The 21,032-nt window shown below is 45.5% G+C and overlaps 1 protein-coding gene across 7 annotated transcripts in view; it reads right to left on the minus strand.

Annotated features, from left to right (window-relative positions):
* Positions 1–21,032, minus strand: part of RBM26 (RNA binding motif protein 26) — a 946,655-nt gene that overhangs the window by 604,976 nt on the left and 320,647 nt on the right. For all 7 annotated transcript variants that reach the window (XM_033948169.1, XM_033948166.1, XM_033948165.1 and 4 more), the window contains exon 9: positions 3,374–3,514. In XM_033948169.1, the coding sequence (XP_033804060.1) occupies positions 3,374–3,514 (141 nt within the window). The remainder of the gene's footprint in view (positions 1–3,373; positions 3,515–21,032) is intronic.

The following is a 21,032-nucleotide window of genomic DNA, read 5'->3' on the forward strand; positions in this document are numbered from 1 at the left end:
AAAGCAGAACTACTCAACAATTACTTCTGTTTAGTCTTCACCTGCGAAGCACCAGGATCCGGTCCTCAGTTACAAGTAAAGGGGAATTTGGAGGACCCTTTCCGGGACATGAAATTTACTGCGAATGAGGTCTACCAAGAATTATCAAAATTAAATCACACCGACCTCATCGTCCGGAAAAGCTTCGCTGTACTTTGGAAACTTCGCACCATAAAAAAATACTTCAATGACACTTCTTTCCGCTTTCTTGTACAATCCTCCATCCTCAGCATTCTAGATTATTGCAACATCATATACCTTAACGCCACAAAGAAAACAACCAGGAGACTAAAAATTATCCAAAATACCGCCGTGCGCCTCATCTTTGGCCTAAAGAAATGGGAACACGTCACCCCTTTCTACCACCAACTTCACTGGCTGCCATTCGAGTCTAGAGTCCTTTTTAAATTTGCATGCTTCTGTTACAAGGCTGTAAATGGTTCTTCACCAAGTTATATCAACCCCCACTTCAACCTCTATCGCACCAACAAGAAATCCCGTCGTATTCAGCTGTTCGCCTTCCCTTCGCTCAAACTTTGTCACCTCAAAAGATTCCTGGACAAAACTTTCGCCTTCCAAGCAGCTAAGCTGAACTCATGGCTAGCCCAAATGATACTTGAGGCCCCCACTTACCTCGGCTTACTTTCCACATCCTCTGTCTAGTTCGATTAAAGCTGTAATTCTGATAAATATTTGTAAATCTGCCTGTCTATGCAGATCCTAATCTAATTGATGTAAACTGCCTAGAACTCGCTGGGTATGGCGGTATATTAGAATAAAATTATTATTATTATTATTATTAAAAGTAAACAAAGCTATGGGCCTGGACGATCTACACCCTAGAGTACTTCGAGAACTGAGTGATGTCCTGGAAGAACCGTTAGCGAGGGAAAAGTTCCCCTGGACTGGAAAACTACCAATGTTATCTCACTCCACAAAAAGGGATGCAGATCAGAGGCTGAAAACTATAGACCTGTGAGTCTCACATCAATAGTGAGTAAACTCATGGAGAAGTTGATCAAGAACAGATTGGACACATTTCTGGATGATGAAAGATTAAGGGATCCCCACCAGCATGGCTTTACAAAGGGAAGGCCTTGTCAATCCAACTTGATAAACTTCTTTGACTGGGTAACAAAAAAAACTGGATGAGGGTGAGTCCCTGGATATCGTGTATTTAGACTTTAGCAAGGCTTTTAATAGTGTTCCACACCGTAGATTATTGAACAAGATGAACTCGTTAGGACTATGAAAAACACTGACAGCATAGGTACAGGAGTGGCTCAGCGGCAGACTCCAAAGAGTAATGGTGAACTGTATTCCCTCAAAAATGTCAAAAGTGACCAGTGGTGTCCCACAGGGTTTGGTCTTGGGCCCGATGCTATTCAATATCTTTGTTCGGGATCTAACTCAGTGACTTCGAAGCAAAATTACATTATTTGCTGATGATGCTAAACTATGCAACATTGTGGGCAGAGCAATAGAACCTGATAACGCGACCAGGCCCAGCACTATGGAACAGGACCTGCTTATGTTGGAACAATGGTCAAGTACTTGGCAGCTAAACTTTAATGCCAAAAAATGTAAAGTAATGCACCTTGGGAGCAGAAACCAATGCAGAACATACACCTTGAACGGTGAAATCTTAGCAAGAACCACTTCAGAAAGGGACTTGGGAGTTCTCATCCAGGAAGATATGAAAGCTGCCAACCAGGTGGAGAAAGCTTCAGCAAAGGCAAGACAAATGCTGGGTTGCATCAGAAGGAGCTTTATCAGCCAAAAGCCTGAAGTCATACTATCGTTGTATAGATCCATGGTGAGACCTCACCTGGAGTATTGTGTCCAGTTTTGGAGGCCACATTATCAAAAGGATGTGAAGAGAATGGAGTCGATCCAGAGAATGGCCACTAGGATAGTCTCAGGACTTAAGGACATCCCATATTAAGAACATCTGACCAGATTGCGCTTATATTCTCTCGAGGAGCGCAGAGAAAGGGGGGACATGATAGAGACATTCAAATACATCACGGGTCGCATTGAAGTGGAGGAAGAAATTTTTTTTTTTACGGGTCCCACTGCAACAAGAGGGCATCCGCTAAAACTTAAGGGGGAAGATTTCATGGTGACACCAAGAAGTACTTCTTCTCCGAGCGGGTGATTGATCGATGGAATAAACTTCCACGGCAGGTGGTCGAGGCTAGTAGCATGGTCGACTTCAAAAATCGATGGGACAAACAGGTGGGGGTGCTACAGGGTTATGCCTAAAAGATGGGTAATCCAGAGAGGGAGGGGTTTTGAGTGGCAGACTATACAATGGGAGGGATATTATTGAATAAGAGTACCCAGGAAAGGGACTTCGGGGTATTGGTGGACATGACAATGAAGCCGACGGCACAGTGTGCAGCGGCCGCTAAGAGAGCGAATAGAATGCTTGGTATAATCAAAAAGGGTATTACAGCCAGAACGAAAGAAGTTATCCTGCCGTTGTATCGGGCGATGGTGCGCCCGCATTTGGAGTACTGCGTCCAATATTGGTCGCCGTACCTTAAGAAGGATATGGCGATAGTCGAGAGGGTTCAGAGGAGAGCAACACGTCTGATAAAAGGTATGGAAAACCTGTCATATGCTGAGAGATTGGAGAAGTTGGGTCTATTTTCCCTGGAGAAGAGAAGACTTAGAGGGGATATGATAGAGACCTATAAGATCATGAAGGGCATAGAGAGAGTAGAGAGGGACAGATTCTTCAAACTTTCGAAAAATAAAAGAACAAGAGGGCACGCAGAAAAGTTGATAGGAGACAGATTCAAAACAAATACTAGGAAGTTCTTTTTTACCCAACGTGTGGTGGACACCTGGAATGCGCTTCCAGAGGACGTAATTGGGCAGAGTACAGTACTGGGGTTCAAGAAAGGATTAGACAAATTCCTACTGGAAAAGGGGATAGAGGGGTATAGATAGAAGATTACTGCACAGGTCCTGGACCTGTTGGGTCACCGCGTGAGCGGACTGCTGGGCACGATGGACCTCGGGTCTGACCCAGCAGAGGCATTTCTTATGTTGGGCCGCCGGCCCTCTTCTGCCGTCATGTTTCTATGGGATCTCTCGGAGAAAGAAATAATGGTTAATGCGGATGTGCAGACTAGATGGGCCATTTGGCCTTTATCTGCCATCATGTTTCTAAGCGCTTATATTTCTGAACATATTTAAAAAAGGTACTGTAAGGTATGCAGAAAAAAAAGGATGTTTATGAGTCAATCACATTAGTTAAATTAGTAAAGAGAACTGGAAAAAAGATAAATTATCACAACCAAGTAAAAGCAATCTTATTCATTACCTCTTGGGAGTAAATCCATATCTCCTGATGTAAGTCCTATCAGGTTGGACCTCTGGGCATGAACTCTATGCCTATATAAAGGCCTTGAAGTATTTGTTATACTTGGAGCTTCTGGATTATAGCCATCTGTGTCATACGTTTCTAACAGTAAAAAATAACAAATAAAAAAGTAAGCTGAATGATTGTGCATCATGGGGAAAACAAGAATACAGAAATAAGCTTCTTTTATTACAAAACATCAGCATTTTTATTTAAGACACTCCAATAAGGTTTATGGTAAGGTAAATGAGGGTGGGGCCCAGAACCCAAGACAGACAGACCCACATGGCAATTGCAGACAAAGAAAAAATAGCATTTATTAAAACTGTAGGACACGTGGGAGAAAAAGGCAACATAAAACTAATCCATAATACAATAATATACAGTGAAACCTTGATTTACGAGCATAATTCGTTCCAGAAGCATGCTCCTAAACCAAAATACTCGTATATCAAAGCGAGTTTCCCCATAGGAAATAATGGAAACTCGCTTGATATGTAAACACCCCCCCCCAACCAGCACCCCCACCCAAACAACTTGAAACTTACCCCCCGTCTGGCACCGGCACGCAATCCACAGGACGTGTTGGTGCCGCTTTAAGAACTTCCTGCCTCTGCCGGGCCTTGAGCATGCATCTGCGCATGCTCAAGGCCTTCTCATTCAGCAAGAGGGAGAATGAGAAGGCCTTAAGCATGCTAAGATGCATGCTCAAGGCCCGGCAGAGGCAGGAAGTTTTTCAAGAGGCATCGGCACGTCCTGTGGGCTGCGTGCCGGTGCCAGACTGGGGATAAGTTTCAAGTTGTTCAGGCGGGGGGGGGTGCCAGTTTGCGCGGGGTGGGGGGGGAGGTTCGAGCGGGGGGGAGAGATGCCGGTTCTCGGGGGGAAAAGATGCCGGTTCTCAGGGGGGGAGGGGGTGCTCGCACATCAAGTCAACACTCGGTTTGCGAGACAAGTTTTGCGAAAATGTTTTGCTCGTCTTGCAAAACACTCGCAAACCGGGTTAGTTGCAAACCGAGGTTTGATTGTATACTGTATTTTTCGCTCCATAAGACATACCTAACCATAAGACGCACCCTAGATTTAGAGGAGGAAAACGAGAAAAAAAAAACATTCTGAACCAAATTCTCTCTGCCAGGCTCTGTACTCTGTCGTCGAACCCCCCCCCCCCCCCTCGGTGGTCTAGTGATAGGCTGGCACAGGGTGGGCAAGCCTAGTGGCCTAGTGATAGGCAGGCAGGCCTAATGCCCACCCCCACCCCCCGGTACCTTTTTAAAGTGGCGGTGGTCCAGCGCAGTCTCCTGCTGGACGGCTGTCTCTTTGCAGAGTGATGCACAACACCTGGTCCCACGCCGCTCTGTGATTGGCTTTGATTGGGTGGTTTAACGGCAGCGGCACACAGGTACCTTCCCCGCCCCCACCCCTCCAGCATTAGTAATTTTTGCACGTACGTGCACCCGCACGCACTGAGAGGGAACCGGCAGTGGCTATGAGCGCATAGGACACTCAGAAGTTAAAGGTAGCCGACCTGCAGACCAAGCTCCAGCGTTGTGGCCTAGACTGCCGCGGGCTGAAGGCCAAGTTCACACAGTGGCTGCAGGAAGCACTGGATGCTAAATTGTTAGCGGGAGATTCTGGCGAGGAGGAGACAACAGGACTAGGTGGAGAGCCGATGAACGACAAGCTGGGTGACAAGAATCACAGCACGGCGGAGGAGGAGGATGACAGAGAGCCAGCGTTTTGTCTAGAGGAAGAAGGCCAGGAGCTGGAGCAGATCGTGTAGAAGCTCTGAATTCAGAAAAGGGCACAGAGGACAGGAAATCAGAGCAGGCTGCAGGGGAGTGTGAGCCAAATGGAGAGACGAGAGAGAGGAAACCAAAGGACTGGACACAATCCCCTGCTAAGCTCAAGGCTTGTCTGACACAACCCCTGGGGCAGCGTGATCCGGGCATGAATGGTGGGCAGGAAGCAGAGAACTGGCCCAGAGAGGAGGCACAGTGAGGAAGAGAAAGATGCAGAGGAGATAAGCATTAAGAACATAAGAACATAAGCAGTGCCTTTGCCGGGTCAGACCACAGGTCCATCCCGCCCAGCAGTCCGCCCCCGCGGCGGCCCAACAGGTCATGACCTGCCTGAATCACCAGAAAGAGCCCCCTTGCCCCCTAGGTATCTCATCGAAGTCCTATCTTCCCATCAAAGTCCTAACCCTCCGGCCTTTCACCTACACGACCTGGTGAGCTGTCTATACTTATGCAACACCCCAGCACCTCCCTCAGTACCCCACGATCCACTTATCCCTCAGGAATCCGTCCAATCCCTGTTTGAATCCCTGTACTGTACTCTGCTGGATCACTTCCTCCGGGAGCGCATTCCATGTGTCCATGACCCTTTGTGTGTCGCTATGCAAAGAGGCAGCCATCCAGCAGGAGATCGCGCTGGACCACCGCCATTTAAAAAAGGTACTGGGGGGGGCTGCGGATGGCTTCGGGCTTTGGACTGCAGGTTGTTTTGGGCTGCAGGCTGCTTCAGGCTTCCCAGCACCAAACCCCCAGACACACCAAATTTTTTTTTCTTGATTTTTCCTCCTCTACAGGTGGGTGTGTCTTATGGTCCGAAAAATGCGGTACATCATCATAAGCATCCTTAAATAGTTTCATAGTTTATTAAAAATGTGATTAGACGCTAAACATAAAATTCAAAGTGTTGTACATTAAAATAATATTTAAAACTGAAGGGGGAACATCAAAAGACAGACAAGATCTAACAAGGATCAAACACAATATAGGGTCAGATAGAAAACAGGAGGAGAGGAGGGAGAACTACAATTTTTGAAGATAAAGAAACAAAAAAGGAGAAAACATGAGGGAAGGAAAGGAGAGATAAAAAGATAAAATATCAGAATGGTTAAATTACTCATAGGAGTCTTTAAAAAGGTAGCATTTTAAACTGCCCTTAAATTTATATTTTGTTCCGCTCTGATGTGTGATGGGAGGGAGTTCCAGATCGTAGGAGCCGTGACAGCGACAATAGAGGCTCGGCGGGTACCAATAATTTTTAAAGAAGGGACGTAGAGTGTCTGTTGAGAGGCAGATCTTAGAGTTCTACGAGGCTCATATGGAATCAGAAGTCTATTAATGAATGCAGGCTCAATGGTCTTTTGAGATTTGAAAGTTAAGAGAGCAATTTTATACATAATCCGATGAGGAATGGGTAACCAATGTGCCTTCTTTAGCAGGGGAGTGATATGATCATATTTTTTTTAAATTCATGATGATTTTAATGGCCGTGTTTTGAATCTATTGAAGACATGTGATATCCTTTTGACATAACCCTTTCTATAGTGAATTACAATAATCGATTTTTGAAATAACAAAGGAATTGATCAGAATATTGAGACAAAGAGTATCTAAAAGCAGAACTAAAGACCTTATAATTCTGAGTTTGAAAAAACAGTTCTTAACAAGGGCACTGATTTGGGGAAAATAGATTAGTTTGTTATCAATAATGAATGATACTCAAGATTTTAATTGAGGAAAATGATTCGATTGGAGTATTTTGAACAGACAGAGGTGCTGGAAGTTGAAGGTCATCTTTCCATGGGAAAAGAGCACAGCTTGTTTTTGTGATACTAAGAGAAAGAATATTGGTGTTTAACCAATCTCTGATTTTTTTCTAATTTAGAATTGATAGAAATGTCATTAAGATTAGGGGATCAATGGTGTAGAGAATTTGAAGTAGAGAGTTGCGCGGGGACAGAAATCCCACCCGTCCCCGTGAGGAATCCCACCCGTCCCCGCGAGGAATCCCCTCCGTCCCCACCCGTCCCCTCGAGGAATCCCCTCCGTCCCTGCCCGTCCATATAAACTTCAGAAATAGTTATTTCATTTAATTATGCTACTGAATTAAAGGCTCTGGTAGAAACCCATTTACAAATAAGCAAAAAGACTTTATTAATTTGAAAATATTAATTGGGAAGAATACATACTTTGCAAATGGGTTTCTACCAGAGCCTCTAATGTTTATAAATTTTTATCGTTTCAATTTTTTGTTTATGTGTTGTCAGCTTTGTTTTTGGTATACATGACCTGGATGTTTCCCTACTAATAACTAGATTTTACAAAACGTATTTTTCATATATTTATTAACCATTTTGTTTTGACCTTAATAAATTGCTAGTTGTATAAATTTTTATCAACACAACTAATATACTACTTTATCCTGAAGCAAAATTAAAAAAAAGAAATATAATTCTTTTCCTACCTTTGTTGCCTGGTTTCTGCTTTCCTCATGTTCTCATTCAATTCCTTCCATCCACTGTCTCTCTTCCTTCTGCATCTTCCATTTGCTCTGTTACTGTGCCTCTCCCTTTCTTCCCCCTTCCAAATTGGTCTGGCACCCATCTTCTTCTCTCCGCTCCCCCCATAGTCTGGCATCTGTCTTCTTCCCTGCCAGCGTCTTCTCCCTACTCTCTCGTCCCCATTTCCTTTCAGCGTCCTTCTCCCCCCATCTTCCCCATGTCCTGTAAGCGTCCTTCTCCCCCCTCTGTCTTCCACATGTGCTTTCAGTGTCCTTCTCCCCCCTCTGCTTCCCCATGTCCTTTCAGCGTCCTTCTCCACCCCCCCCCCGTCTTCCCCATGTCCTTTCAGCATCCTTCTCCACCCCTTTGTCTTCCCCATGTGCTTTCAGCATCCTTCTCCCCCCTCTGTCTTCCACAAGTGCTTTCAGAGTCCTTCCCCCCCCGCCCTTCCCATGGCCTTTCAGCGTCCTTCTCCACCCCTTTGTCTTCCCCATGTCCTTTCAGCGTCCTTCTCCACCCCTTTGTCTTCCCCATGTGCTTTCAGCATCCTTCTCCCCCCTCTGTCTTCCACAAGTGCTTTCAGAGTCCTTCCCCCCCCGCCCTTCCCATGGCCTTTCAGCGTCCTTCTCCACCCCTTTGTATTCCCCATGTGCTTTCAGCGTCCTTCTCCCTCCTCTGTCTTCAAGTGCTTTCAGAGTCCTTCCCCCCCTCCTCCCGTCTTCCCCATGGCCTTTCAGCGTCCTTCTCCCCACTCCTTCTCTACCGCCCCGGGTGCAGCACAGCCGGCCAGGTCCCCTTACTTTTGTGGCACTTCCCCAACCGACTGACAACAGCCCCGGTCTGACAAACCTCCCTGCCCTTAACTGCGAATCTAAATTACCTTATTACAGCTGCTGTAAGAAGATAATTTAGATTTGCGGCTACAGGGCAGGGAGGATTGTCGGACCGGGGCTGTTGTCGGTCGGTCGGTCGAGGAAGTGCCACAAAAGTAAGGGGACCTGGCCGGCTGTGCTGCAACCGGGGCGGGGTGTGGCGGAGCGGGGTGTGGCGGGGCGGACCGCCCCCTCCCTTGGTAGCGACTCGAACCGCGAGGCTACTCTCCTCCTTACCTGCACTGCCTGCAGCACAGAGCCAAACGGAAGTCTTCCCGACGTCAGCGCTGACGTCGGAGGGAGGGAGGGCTTTGTTTAAGCTGACGTCGGGAAGACTTCCGTTCGGCTCTGTGCTGCAAGCAGAGAAGGTAGGGAGAAGAGCCGCGCGACTGAGTACATCCAGCCCCGCAGGAACCCCGCGACCCTCGGAGGCGTCCCCACGGGATCCCCGCGACCCTAGGGGGCGTCCCCACGGGATCCCCGCGACCCTAGGGGCGTCCCCACGGGATCCCCGTGACCCAAAGGGGGAACCCGCGGGATGCCCGCGGGTCCCGCGGGATTCCCGTCGTCCCCGTTCCCGTGCAGCTCTCTAATTTGAAGGTCATCGGCATAGGCAAAAACTGAGAAGCCGATTGACTGACAGAGGTTAATAGCGGAGTGAGATAGATATTAAAGATTAATGGAGATAAAATAGACCCTAGCGGAATGCTGAAGTTATTTTGAAAAGGGGAGGAAATGGAGTTATTGAAATGTACCATAGAGGTCCTGCAAGAGAAGGAGGATCTGAACCATTCAAGAAATTAGTCAGTGATATCAATAGAGGCCAGTCTTTGGTAAAAGCTGGTGATCTATGGAAATCGAATGCCACTGCAAGGTCCAAAGAAATAAGAATAGGAATGTTTTAGATTTGTTTTGAATTGATCAGTGTATGTCTCTTCCCGAAGGTGCAGGGGTAGAAAGTTCCAAAGTGTAGGGGCAATGAATGAGAAAATACTCTTTCTGGTGGTATCATAAAAGAGATGGCGTAGAGAAGGGATATTTAGGAGATGTTGGTTACTGGATCGAAGGGTCCTATAAGAGTAGTATGGAATGAATAATCTATCAATAAATCCTGGGGGAGGGGGTGTCATTATTGTTTTGAATGTAAGCAGTAAGATTTTGTAAGTGATTCTATGGGTAATTGGTAACCAGTGGGATTTTATTAGGAGTTGAGTAACATGGTCAAACTTTTTTGCTTTGTGTGTTTTGGATGATTTGTAACCTAAAGTTCTTTTTGGGTTATTCCTTGATATAAGGAATTACAGTAATCGAGTTGAGAGATCACAAGGAAGTGCAATAGAATGTTGAGTGATGAGGGTTCTAATGGGTTAGTGACTCATCTGATCATTCTTAGTTTGTAGAAACTTTTTCTAATCACTGAGCTTATCTGTTGGTGGAAAGAATTTATCAACAATCATAACTCCAAGTATTTTAACTGAGGTAATAATAATTGTATTCTTATACTAGCATTTATTAACAGATGCTAGAATAGATTTGTGTGTCTGTCTTTCTTTCTTTCCTTTCTCTCTGCTTGGCCGCTTTCTGTCTGTCTTTCTTTCTGTCTCTCTCTTTCCTCAGCTGTCCACCACCACCCCTTGCCTGCTCCCCCTGTTCAGCAGTAGCCCTTCTCCCTTCCTTTTACCTTCCCCGTGTTCTGCAGCACCCCTTCCTTGCTCCCCCTGTCCAGCAGCAGCCATTCCCATTCCTTTTACCTCCCCCCTGTCTAGAAGCACCTCTTCCCTGTTCCCCCTGTCCAACAGTAGGCCTTCTCACTTCCTTTTACCTCCCCCCCTGTCTAACAGCACCTCTTCCCTGTTCCCCCTATCCAGCAGTAGGTTTTCTTCCTTCCTTTTATCTCCCCCGTCTAGCAGCACCTCTTCCCTGTTCCCCCTGTCCAGCAATAGGCCTTCTCCCTTCCTTTTACTTCCCCCCTGTCCACTAGTACCTCTTCCCTGCTCCCCCTGTCCAGCAGCACCCCTTACCTGCTCCCTCTGTCCAGCATTTGGCTTCCTGGTCGTTCGTGTCTGCTCTCCTCTTCAAAAAAGCCTACTGAGGATCACGGCCAGCTGTAGCAAACCTTGTAAGCGCTATGTACCTCGGTAGCACGTTCCCTCTGACGCGATCTGGTGCGTCAGAGGGAACATGCTATTGAGGTGCAGAGCGGCCTCGAGGTTCGCAACAGCCAGACGCTATCTTCAGTAGGCTTTTTTGAAAAAGAGGGCAGACAGAAAAGCCGCTTCGGTGGACTGGATGGAAGACTGCCGCTCGATGCCTGGAGGAGCTGGAGAGCAGGGAAGTCGGCGCTTTACAATTTCTCTGCCAGTAGCGCACATGCGCACTCTTGCCTGCCACAGACATACGGATCATGGATCACGCAGGTAGGAGTGCGCATGTGCACTTAGCGTTTTATTATTATAGATACCGCCTAGAGAAGTGAAAGGGAGTTGATTTGAAATAAAGGGGGGTAACTAAATTTTTTTGTTATTCCACGAAAAGATCATCCCATTTGACTTGGAGGGGTTTAAAAATAGCATATTAGTGATAAGCCATTGACTGATTTTCTCAAGTTTGGCATTAATGTTCTGAATATCTATGGGTCATTTGGATCGATTGAGTGCATTAGTTGGATATCATCAGCAAAGCTATAAACCGTGAAGTCAATTGCACAACAGCAATTACCAGAGAAGTGCAAATATTAAAGAGAAGAAAGAATAGATCCTTGAGGGTAACATTCCCCAACCTCTTGTTTCTTTACCTGTCCCTTTTTATTTGTTTTTGAAGTGTATTTAAGCAATTTTTTTTCTCCTCCCTTTTTCAAATGTATTATTTTATTACAATCAGTACTAATTGTCTTGTTTTCTGATTTATATCTTAAACTAAATTTTAGCCAAATGTAAATCGTATTGGACTTGGATTTTGCGATCAAATCAAACATATTAAATAAACTTGAAACATAGTCTAGTGTAAAGATGTCTGATGATGATTGTTCGATAACCACTTTGGAAGTTCAGTTGGAGAAAAAAGAGGAAAACCTCTCAAAAGCTGTCTCTGATAGTCCCAAGGATGTTAATCGAGAAAGGGAAAAAATAGCTTGGCACTAAAGTTGCTGCCATCATAATGCCGCTCTGATGAAACCTCCTGGAGGAGGTCAGGCTGAAGGGTAGAACTGTGTATTAAAATTGTTGGTGGTTCATCTGCCAATGCAGTTGTAGGTCACAAAGGTCAGGTGAACAAAGACTGAACATCTAGAACTTCTGATGCTAACAGAAAGGTTGAGGAAGAGGCAAAGAGAAATCTACTAGGCTTGTCAGAGGCAGATGAAAAGGACTGAGCATATTAGAAGGAACTGCAATGTGAATTTTCTGAGGCTGCTGCTAAATTTACTGGTTTTACAGCAAGACCAAATGCAGAGATCCGCGGAAGAAGATGCTGCTGGAAACAGCTGATGAGGGTCTGAAGGAACATGGCTGTGAATTTAAGCAAGCTAAGTTGATTTTGATATTATTCTGCTGCTATGCTATGCTGAATGTTTGGGGACATACTGCCTGCATTTCTTACTGAAGCTAATGAAAAATGTTTGCTATCAATTGAAGAATCATTTCAAAAACTATATGACTAAAATTAGCAGAAGCTTGGGAGTTTTTTTGCCCATGAAGCTCAATTGAGGCCTTTTTCTCCCAACATAGGGATTGTTACTGATCAGTTATTAGTTTGAGAGTGTTAGGTAATTTGAGAAACTTACTCTTTCTCCAATATATATTGTGATAATTGAAATCACCCATTATTATACCATTGCCCAATTCTCCAGCTTTCCTAAACTCGGAAAACATTTCTTCATCTGTCTGCTCATTTTGTCCCGGGGGACAGTAGTATAACCCTACCTTTATATTCCTTCCCTTCACACAAATAATTTCTATCCATAAGAATTCTCAACCTTTTCAAGCCAAGCACCCCCTAAGCCTAACAAAAACCAAACGAGTACCCCCGCCCAGCTTTCCTAATCTCGGAAAACATTTCTTCATCTGTCTGCTCATTTTGTCCCGGGGGACAATAGAATAACCCTACCTTTATATTAGAGAATGACACAGTGGCGGTTTACCCGCGGCCACCGCGTTTAGCCGCGGGTGACCCACCGAAACGGGGAACGAAAACTAGCAGTCGCTGCGGCGACGGGGACAAGGCTATTCACCGCCCCGTGGAGTGATGAATGGTCTTGTCCCGCAGTGAGGCATGAAGGATCGCGCGGTCCCCGCAGCCCACACCCGCCTGCCCAATCGATCCTAGTGATTAGCCAGCTCTCTCCCTTCTCCTCACCTTAGTTTGTAGGTTTTCTTTTTCGGCGACCCGCACGCTAACAGAGAGCTGCGCACCCGCTGCTGCTCAGTTTCGATCTGCTCTGACGCAACCGGAAACAGGAAGTTGCAGCAGAGAAGATTGAACACTGAGCAGCCGCGCGTGCGCGGCTCTTTGGGAAAGCGTGCAGGTTGCCGAAAAAGAAAACCTACAAACTAAGGTGAGGAGAAGGGAGAGAGCTGGCTAAACACTAGGATCAATTGGGCAGGCGGGTGGTGGCTGCGGGGACCGTGCGATCGCTCGTGTTCCCGGCTCAAACTGGAAGGAGGGAGTGAAAGGGAAAAGGATTCTGGGTCAAGAGGATGAAGACGGAAAGAAAAACCCACAGCAGGAAAGAAAGGGAAGGACAGGCAGGTGAGCCAGATGCTAGAAGCAGGGGGGGAGGGAAGAAAGAGGGAAAAAAGCTAGATGGGGTTAAAAAGAAGAGACACACTGGTATGGAAGAGGAAGATAGGGGAAATCTGGACACAGGAAGGTAACAGAAAGAGGGGAAATTATGTGCATGGGGCATAGGGACAGAGACATAAAGGGGACATGCCATGGGGATGGTATATGGACACAGGGGGGGAGGGGCAATGGCAGATACATAGGGGTGATATTAGAAATGGGGAAAATAGGAGCACAGAAGCGAGATGGTTTGTGGGGATGGGACAGGGACCGAGCTCGCAGGCTCCAGTGACTTGCACAAATTACATTGTAACGTGCCATGAAAATAAGAGGGAGGAAGGTAGATAGATAGGCCACGCGAGAGGAGCTGAAGGGTAGTAGAAAGGAACAGATGGTAAAGGAGGGAAGGAAGGGTGGTGGTGGAAAGGAATAGGACAGACATTGAAGGAGGGTGGAGAGGAACAGACCCCGAAGGAAAATGTGAAAGACAGTGGGAAGAAGACAGATGCCAGACTATGGGGGAGCAGAGGGAAGAAGATGGGTGCTAGACCAATTTGGGGGGGGATGAAGGGAGAGGCACAGTAACAGCAAATGGAAGACGCAGAGAGAAGACACACAGTGGATGGAAGGAATTGAATGAGAAGATATGGAAAGCAGAAACCAGACAACAAAGGTAGAAAAAAAAATTATATTTATTTATTTATTTTTTACTTTAGGATAAAATAGTATATTAATTGTGTTGATAAAAATTTATAAACAAAGCCCTGCCAGCTGAACATCTCTTTCTCTAGTTCAGCAGCAGGAACTTTGATTTATAAGAAAGGAATAAGCTAAATATTACAGTACTAAGGCTTATATGGATGCAGCGGGGACGGTGACGGGGCGGTGAATGGGATGGCAGTGGCGGTGACGGGGCGGTGAAAGGGATGGCGGTGACGGTGACGGGGCGGTGCAGAGGATGGTGGGCCGGGGACAGGGCGGTGACGGGGACAGATTTTTTCCCCGTGTCATTCTCTACTTTATATTCCTTCCCTTCACACAAGGAATTTCTTATTTTTTTTTTTTTTTTTTTGGCAATCCAAAGCGAATTTTATTTTGTCAGCAGCATAAATGAAAGAGTCATCATGAAGTAAGTGAGGCAGTACAAGGAATTTCTATCCATAAGAATTCTCAACCTTTTCAAGCCAAGCACCCCCTAAGCCTAACAAAAAACAACCGATTACCCCCGCCCAAGCTCCACTGCTGACTCCCACCCCCTAATAATAGTACTAATTGTAATGCAATTTCTTCCATCCATTTTTCATATACACACAATATAATCTTATTAATGTAATGTAATGTAATTTATTTCTTATATACCGCTATATCCGTTAGGTTCTAAGCGGTTTTCAGAAAATATACATTAAAATTATAAGTATGAAAGGTACTTAGAAGTTCCCTAACTGTCCCGAAGGCTCACAATCTAACTAAAGTACCAAGAGAGCTGTAAGGGAGTGAAAAGTAAGAAAAGAGAAAAGATGAAAAAATAAACAATCTAACTGAACATTAATACATAATGGTAACCACAAAATTAAAAAAAAAACACAAAGCATACTGTACGCACAGAAAATGTTAATTATCATTTATATTTGGGGGGTTTTCAAAGAGGTCAAGGCAGATGACTTTAAAATATGCAATGTCACCTCAGTAACAACTACAGAAAAATAGACAAATATAGTGCAAAATATAGAAAGCAGATATAAATTCTTAAAACGAACACATTTTGATCACTAAATCGAAAATAAAATCTTTTTTCCTACCCTTTGTTGTCTAGTGATTTCATGAGTCTCTGGTTGCACTTCCTTCTGACTGTGCATCCAATATTTCTTTATTTCTTTCTGCCTCCTGTATGCTTCCTCTCCTCCAGACCTCATTTCATTCCCCAACCAATATCTCTCTCTGTCTCTCCGAGTCTAACTTTTTCTTCCTCTCTCCCTGTCTCCTTGCCCCATCCCCAAAACCAACCCTGCCACCAGTGTCTCCATTCCCACCCCCGTACCACCGCAGCAACATGGACAGACCAGGCGTGCACAGCGATTACACACAGTCAGCCCACAAGTCTTCCCCCAACGCCAATTCTGATGTCGGTGAGAAGATTCCTGTCCAGCCAGGCAGTGGTTGGCTGACCTGGAACCTTCTGTCCGATGTCAGAATTGGTGTTGGGGGAAGACTTGTGGGCTGGCCATGTGCAGTCACTGTTGCTGCGGCGGCGCATGGGGTTGGGAATGAAGCATGTCAGGTGGCAGTCGGCTTCGGGGGTGGAGCAGGGAGGAATCAGCGGCGGTGGTTTCAGCGGGGGGAGGGGGTGCAGGCAGGGAAAGATCCCAGGAAATGGCCAGCCCATGTACCCCAACAGGCGGCCCATATACTCTCTGAGGTGCGCATACCGCAGGTTGAGAACCACTGATCTATGCCAGTCAGAATGTTTATTTTATTGGATTCAATTCTCTCTTTAACATATAGCACAACCCCTCTCTAATTTGATCTATTCTATCCTTGTAATATAATTTGTACCCAGGTAATACAGTGTCCCACTGATTGTCCTACTTCCACCAAGTCTCCAAGATGCCTATTATATCTACCTCATCATTCAGTGCTATATACTCTAACTCTTATTTTATTTTTTAGGCTTCTAGCATTTGTACACAGATACTTCAAATTGTGTTTTTTTCCTTTTAACTACAGGCTGCTGAGAAGAAAGGGAAAATTTGAGTCTTTTACTCTACCTTATTCTTAAACCCTCCTAGCTTTTTTTCACCATTGTTGGAACCTCTCTATTGGGACTCCCTAAATATCCTGTTTCAATAGTATCCTCCAAGGATACCTCATACTGAGCCATCTGCTCCCGGGCGACTGTCGACTTTCCCCCACATCTCAGTTTAAAAGCTGCTCTCCCTCATTTTTAAATGTTAGCTACAGCACTCTAGTTCCATCCCGGTTTGGAGCCCATCCTTTTGGAACAAGCCCACCCCCTTTCCCAGAAGGTTGCCAAGTTTCTAAGAAATCTAAATCCCCCATCCCTGCACCATCGTGTCAACATAAGAACATAAGAATAGCCTTACTGGGTCAGACCCATGATCCATCAAGCCCGGTAGCCCATTCTCACGGTGGCTAATCCAGGTCACTAGTACCTGGCCTAAACCCAAGGTGTAGCAATATTCCATGCTACCAATACAGGGCAAGCAATGACTTCCCCCATGTCTTTCTCAGTAACAGACTATGGACTTTTCCTCCAGGAACTTGTCCAAGCCTTTTTTAAAACCAGCTATACTAGCCGCTCTTACCATATCCTCTGGCAACGTGTTCCAGAGCTTAACTATTCTCTGAGTGAAAAAAAATTTCCTCCTATTGGTTTTAAAAGTATTTCTCTGTAACTTCATTGAGACTTCAGAGCTCTACCTGCCTCTTGGGTCCTGCGCGTGGAACTGGGAGCATTTCTGAAAATGCTACCCTGGAGGATCTGGATTTCAGCTTTCTACCTAAAAGCCTAAATTTGGCTTCCAGAACCTCCCTCCCACATTTTTCCTATGTCATTGGTACCAAGACAGCCGGCTCCTCCCCAGCATTATCTAAAATCCTATCTATGTTCGCCTGCATAAATTTTGATAAGGGTGACAAAGTTATTAATGTACTAGGGTTGTGTAGATTTGAACCTATGACCTTTGGAAGAGAGAAGCAGTGCCTTTAACTACTGAGCCACAGGTGTTTCCCTGCAAGAATGTATGTGGATCCAAAGATCAGATGGAATCTGCCTGTTACGCAAAAATAAATTGAAGCACTGTTCCAAACTTGTAGGAACCCAGCAAGTAAGAGTTTGAAACTTAAAGCAGAACTGTGCTGAGTTTGTCATATATCCAGGAAAGAAAAGATCTATTGAAGAAGATCTAGTGCTGGGAAGAAATTCCTTGTAAAGACAGTTCTAAAAGAATGCTGGAAGAGTCGAAGAGTCAGTCATAGGTAAAGCCAAAGCAAAGCCTGAATGAAAGTTAAAAAGTTCAGTCTTTGAGTAAAAAAAAGATGCAATAGAGAAGAGTGTGTTAATGAGAAGAACCAGAAGGTCGATATCTGGTCGATAGGAAGTGCCCAGAAAATCCACAAGTAAAAGCTCTGATCGATAGCTAACCCTAGTACTTAAGAGGCATTGTGGTGAAAATAGCTGCAGGCTGGTACCAAGGGGAAGTATGCTAGCCTCAGTATGTTGTACCAAACTTCCTTCTGTAAGACTCATGTAGGCTTGTCCTGAAACATGTACCGGTATCAGTAAGTGAATATTCGGTACCATCAATGCAAAAGGCTGTCTCGATGTACATAGAAAACTGAAGAAACAGTGGTGTCGTTGAGTGGTCTGCATCAAATAACTGGATGGCACCTTGAAGTATGCACCGGTTCTAATGGCTGAACAGGCGATACCCTCGGTGCAGCAGGTTGACTCAGAATGGATTACTTCAATAAGGATACATACTGAAGAGGAAAGTCAACCTGTGAAGCTGGAATGCAATGGCATTGAAGTATGGTCTGCATGAAGACTCGATGCTAGTAAGACCTTTAACACCTTGAAGCATGCACCAGTACTAAAGGCTCCAAAGCCAGTACCATTGGTGCAGCAGGTTGTCCCGGAATGGCTAACCTCGATGCACACCATAACGGAGAGACGACCTGTGAAGCTGGGGAGTGGCAACGTCGATAAGCGGTCTGCATCGACTTACTCAGTGCTGTAGAGACCTGCAATGCTTATTAAAAGATGAAGTATGCACCCATACTATAGGCTTGACAGCCAGTACCATCGGTGCAGATGGTTGTCCTGGAATGGTCAACCTTGATGCACACCATGAAGGAGAGATAACATGCGAAGCTGGGGATCAATGGCGTTGATGTGTGGTCTGCATTGACTGACTCGATGTTGTATTATAAGCTCAACAGCCAGTACCAACCATGCATCAGGTTGTCTCGGAATGGTTGAACTCGATGCATACCATGAAGGACAGACAACCCGCGAAGCTGGGTTGCGATGTGTGGTCTGCATCGACAGACTTGAAGAAGTAGAGACCTGAAGTATGCACCAATACTATGGGCTCAACAGCTGGTACCATCGGTGCAGCAGATTGTCTCGGTATGGGTGATCTCGATGAGGATGCACACCGTGAAGGAGAGACAACCAGCAAAACTAGGGAGCACTAGCGGCGGCATTTGGTCTGCATCGAGGGACTCAATGCTACAGAGACCTATGATGCTTGTTGGGAAGCGGATGGCCTCTTCGCTGACTTCAAGAATGCTGGAACTGTCCATGCTCATGCCGAAGAACTGTTCTTGACAGAAAAAAAGGGGTGTGGAAGAACCAAATTATTTTAAAGAAATAATTTAAAGAAGTGTTACAGAAGAATGCCGCACATACTTTAGATTGCAAATATGCTCTAGCATACTACTTGGATCAGACTAAACCTCATAGAAATTATTCCCAACAATTAGTGGCCTTCAATCTTAACAGTCTCGGAACACTTGTTACCAAGAGATCTCTCTCTACTTGGCTAGCAGACTTTATCTCCTTTACATATACTCAGGCTAGGCTAATGCTACAGGGCCGTGTCACAGCCCACAAAGTAAGGGCTGTGGCAGCTTCAGTGGCACATTTCTACTCTACATCTATTGAGGACATATGCAGAGTTGCCACGGTCTTCAATTCATACCTTCAGTTTACACTACTGTTTAGAGCAGTTGTTCCCAACTTTTGCTTGCCTTACAAAAAGGTTTGCTATCTTTACAATAACTCCTTCCAGACATTCCCATCTACATAACAATTTCTTGACAAAATCCCACATCTGAACAAAATTAGCTTTATCCCACTTCTGAACAAAGTTAGCTTTTTTAAAGTCATTCTAGAACCTTTACTTTTGAATAAGCTCTTTCTATATCCATCTTAATATACTGTAAAGCACAGTTCTTCAACTGCCGGTCCGCGGACCGGTGTCGGTCCGCAGAAAATTTCTGCCGGTTCGCACAGGGCCAGCGAGCTCCAGTCGGCAGTTAAATTTCCTGCCGACTGCGGTTCCTCCTGACTAATGTTCCTCCCAGCCTCAGGCGATCAAGACAGGCTGCCAACGTCGGGGCTTTCCCTCTCTGAGTCTCGCCTGTTAGGAAACAGGAAGTTGAAACAAAATAGGCGGGACTCAGAGAGTGAAGGTCCCGATGTCGGCAGCCTGTCTTGATCGCCACCCCTGCCGAGTTGCTGAAGAGGGCCGCGGGGAAGTCGCAAGTAGAATGGAGAGAGCTGCAGATACAGGTGTAGGTGGAGGGAGATGGTCAGCGTGTGCGAGCAAGATCCTGGGGAGCCTTCACAGTGGCTGTCTCCCCTCCCACCAGCTCTCCTACTTGCCAGGGCAGTGATTTATCGGCAACTTCCTGCAGGCAAGTACTGAGAGCTGCTGGAAAGGGAGGAAGCCACTGTAGGAGGCTGAGAAGCTGCTGGATAAAGGGAGAGTTGTTACTGGACTTGGAGAGAATTAGAAGGAGAGATGCTGCTGGGAGGGGAGTAGGGAAAGGGATGGGAAGAGAGTTAATGTTGGATAGAGGGAGGAGGGAAGGGAGAAGAAGGAGAGATGCTGCTGGAAGGGGAGGAGGGAAAGGGATGGGAAGAGAGTTAATGTTGGATAGAGGGAAGAGGGAAGGGAGAAGAAGGAGAGATGCTGCTGGGAGGGGAGGAGGGAAAGGGATGGGAAGAGAGTTAATGTTGGATAGAGGTAGGAGGGAAGGGAGAAGGGAAAAAAAGGAAGGAGGGAAGGGAAGGGAGAAAGAAAAAAGGAAGGAAACAGCTGGCAGGGAGATTACAGGAGGGGAAGGGGGTCAGGGTGGAATGGAGAGATCAGATGAGGGAAAGGGGAGAGAGAGGAATGAGAAAGTAGAGAGACATTGATGCTGAAAATAGGGTCAGCAGAGAAATGAGAGAGGGATAAAGATGCTAGATCTGGTGTAGGAGAGATAAAAATGAAGAAGGCAGTGAAGCTGGAATGAATGATGTAAAAGGGAGAGAGGAGGAACAGGCTGGATGGACAGGGACGAGGGGCATAGAAAGAAGTCAGATACATATGGAAGGGGGAGAGGGCAGACATTGGATGGAACGGGCAGATGCTGGAAGGAAAAGAGTGAAAAGAAGATGAAAGCTGAAACCAGAGACAACAAAAGGTAGAAAAAAATAATTTTATTTCTATTTTGTCATTAGAATATATCAGATTTGAAATATATATCCTGCTAGAGACATAACTGGGGACTGCAGTATTCTGTTAGCATGATATTTCTATGTAGCATTCTATAATAACTTGGCTTGTTCAGTTTTCTTGATAGTAGAGGGGATATATGTGAAGGGGAGGGGAGACAGGGGTTTTGTTGGTCCGTGCTCTGTATATTTGTATTTATAAAATCACAATTGTTCAGAATATTGTTTCTTTTTATACTTTCAATATAAATACGTTCAATATAAAATCATAATTGCGGCTTGTGCAGATGGGATCAGATGGTTTGCGGGGACCGAGCTCGCAGAGATGGGGCGTAAACGGGGTTTTTAAATTTTAGGCCTAGTAGTTTGCCGGTCCACAAAATAATTATTTTATTTCTGCCGGTCCACGGGTGTAAAAAGGTTGAAGAA

This window comes from Geotrypetes seraphini, chromosome 6, assembly GCF_902459505.1.
Source record: "Geotrypetes seraphini chromosome 6, aGeoSer1.1, whole genome shotgun sequence".
In the NCBI taxonomy this organism is placed as follows: Eukaryota; Metazoa; Chordata; class Amphibia; order Gymnophiona; family Dermophiidae; genus Geotrypetes; species Geotrypetes seraphini.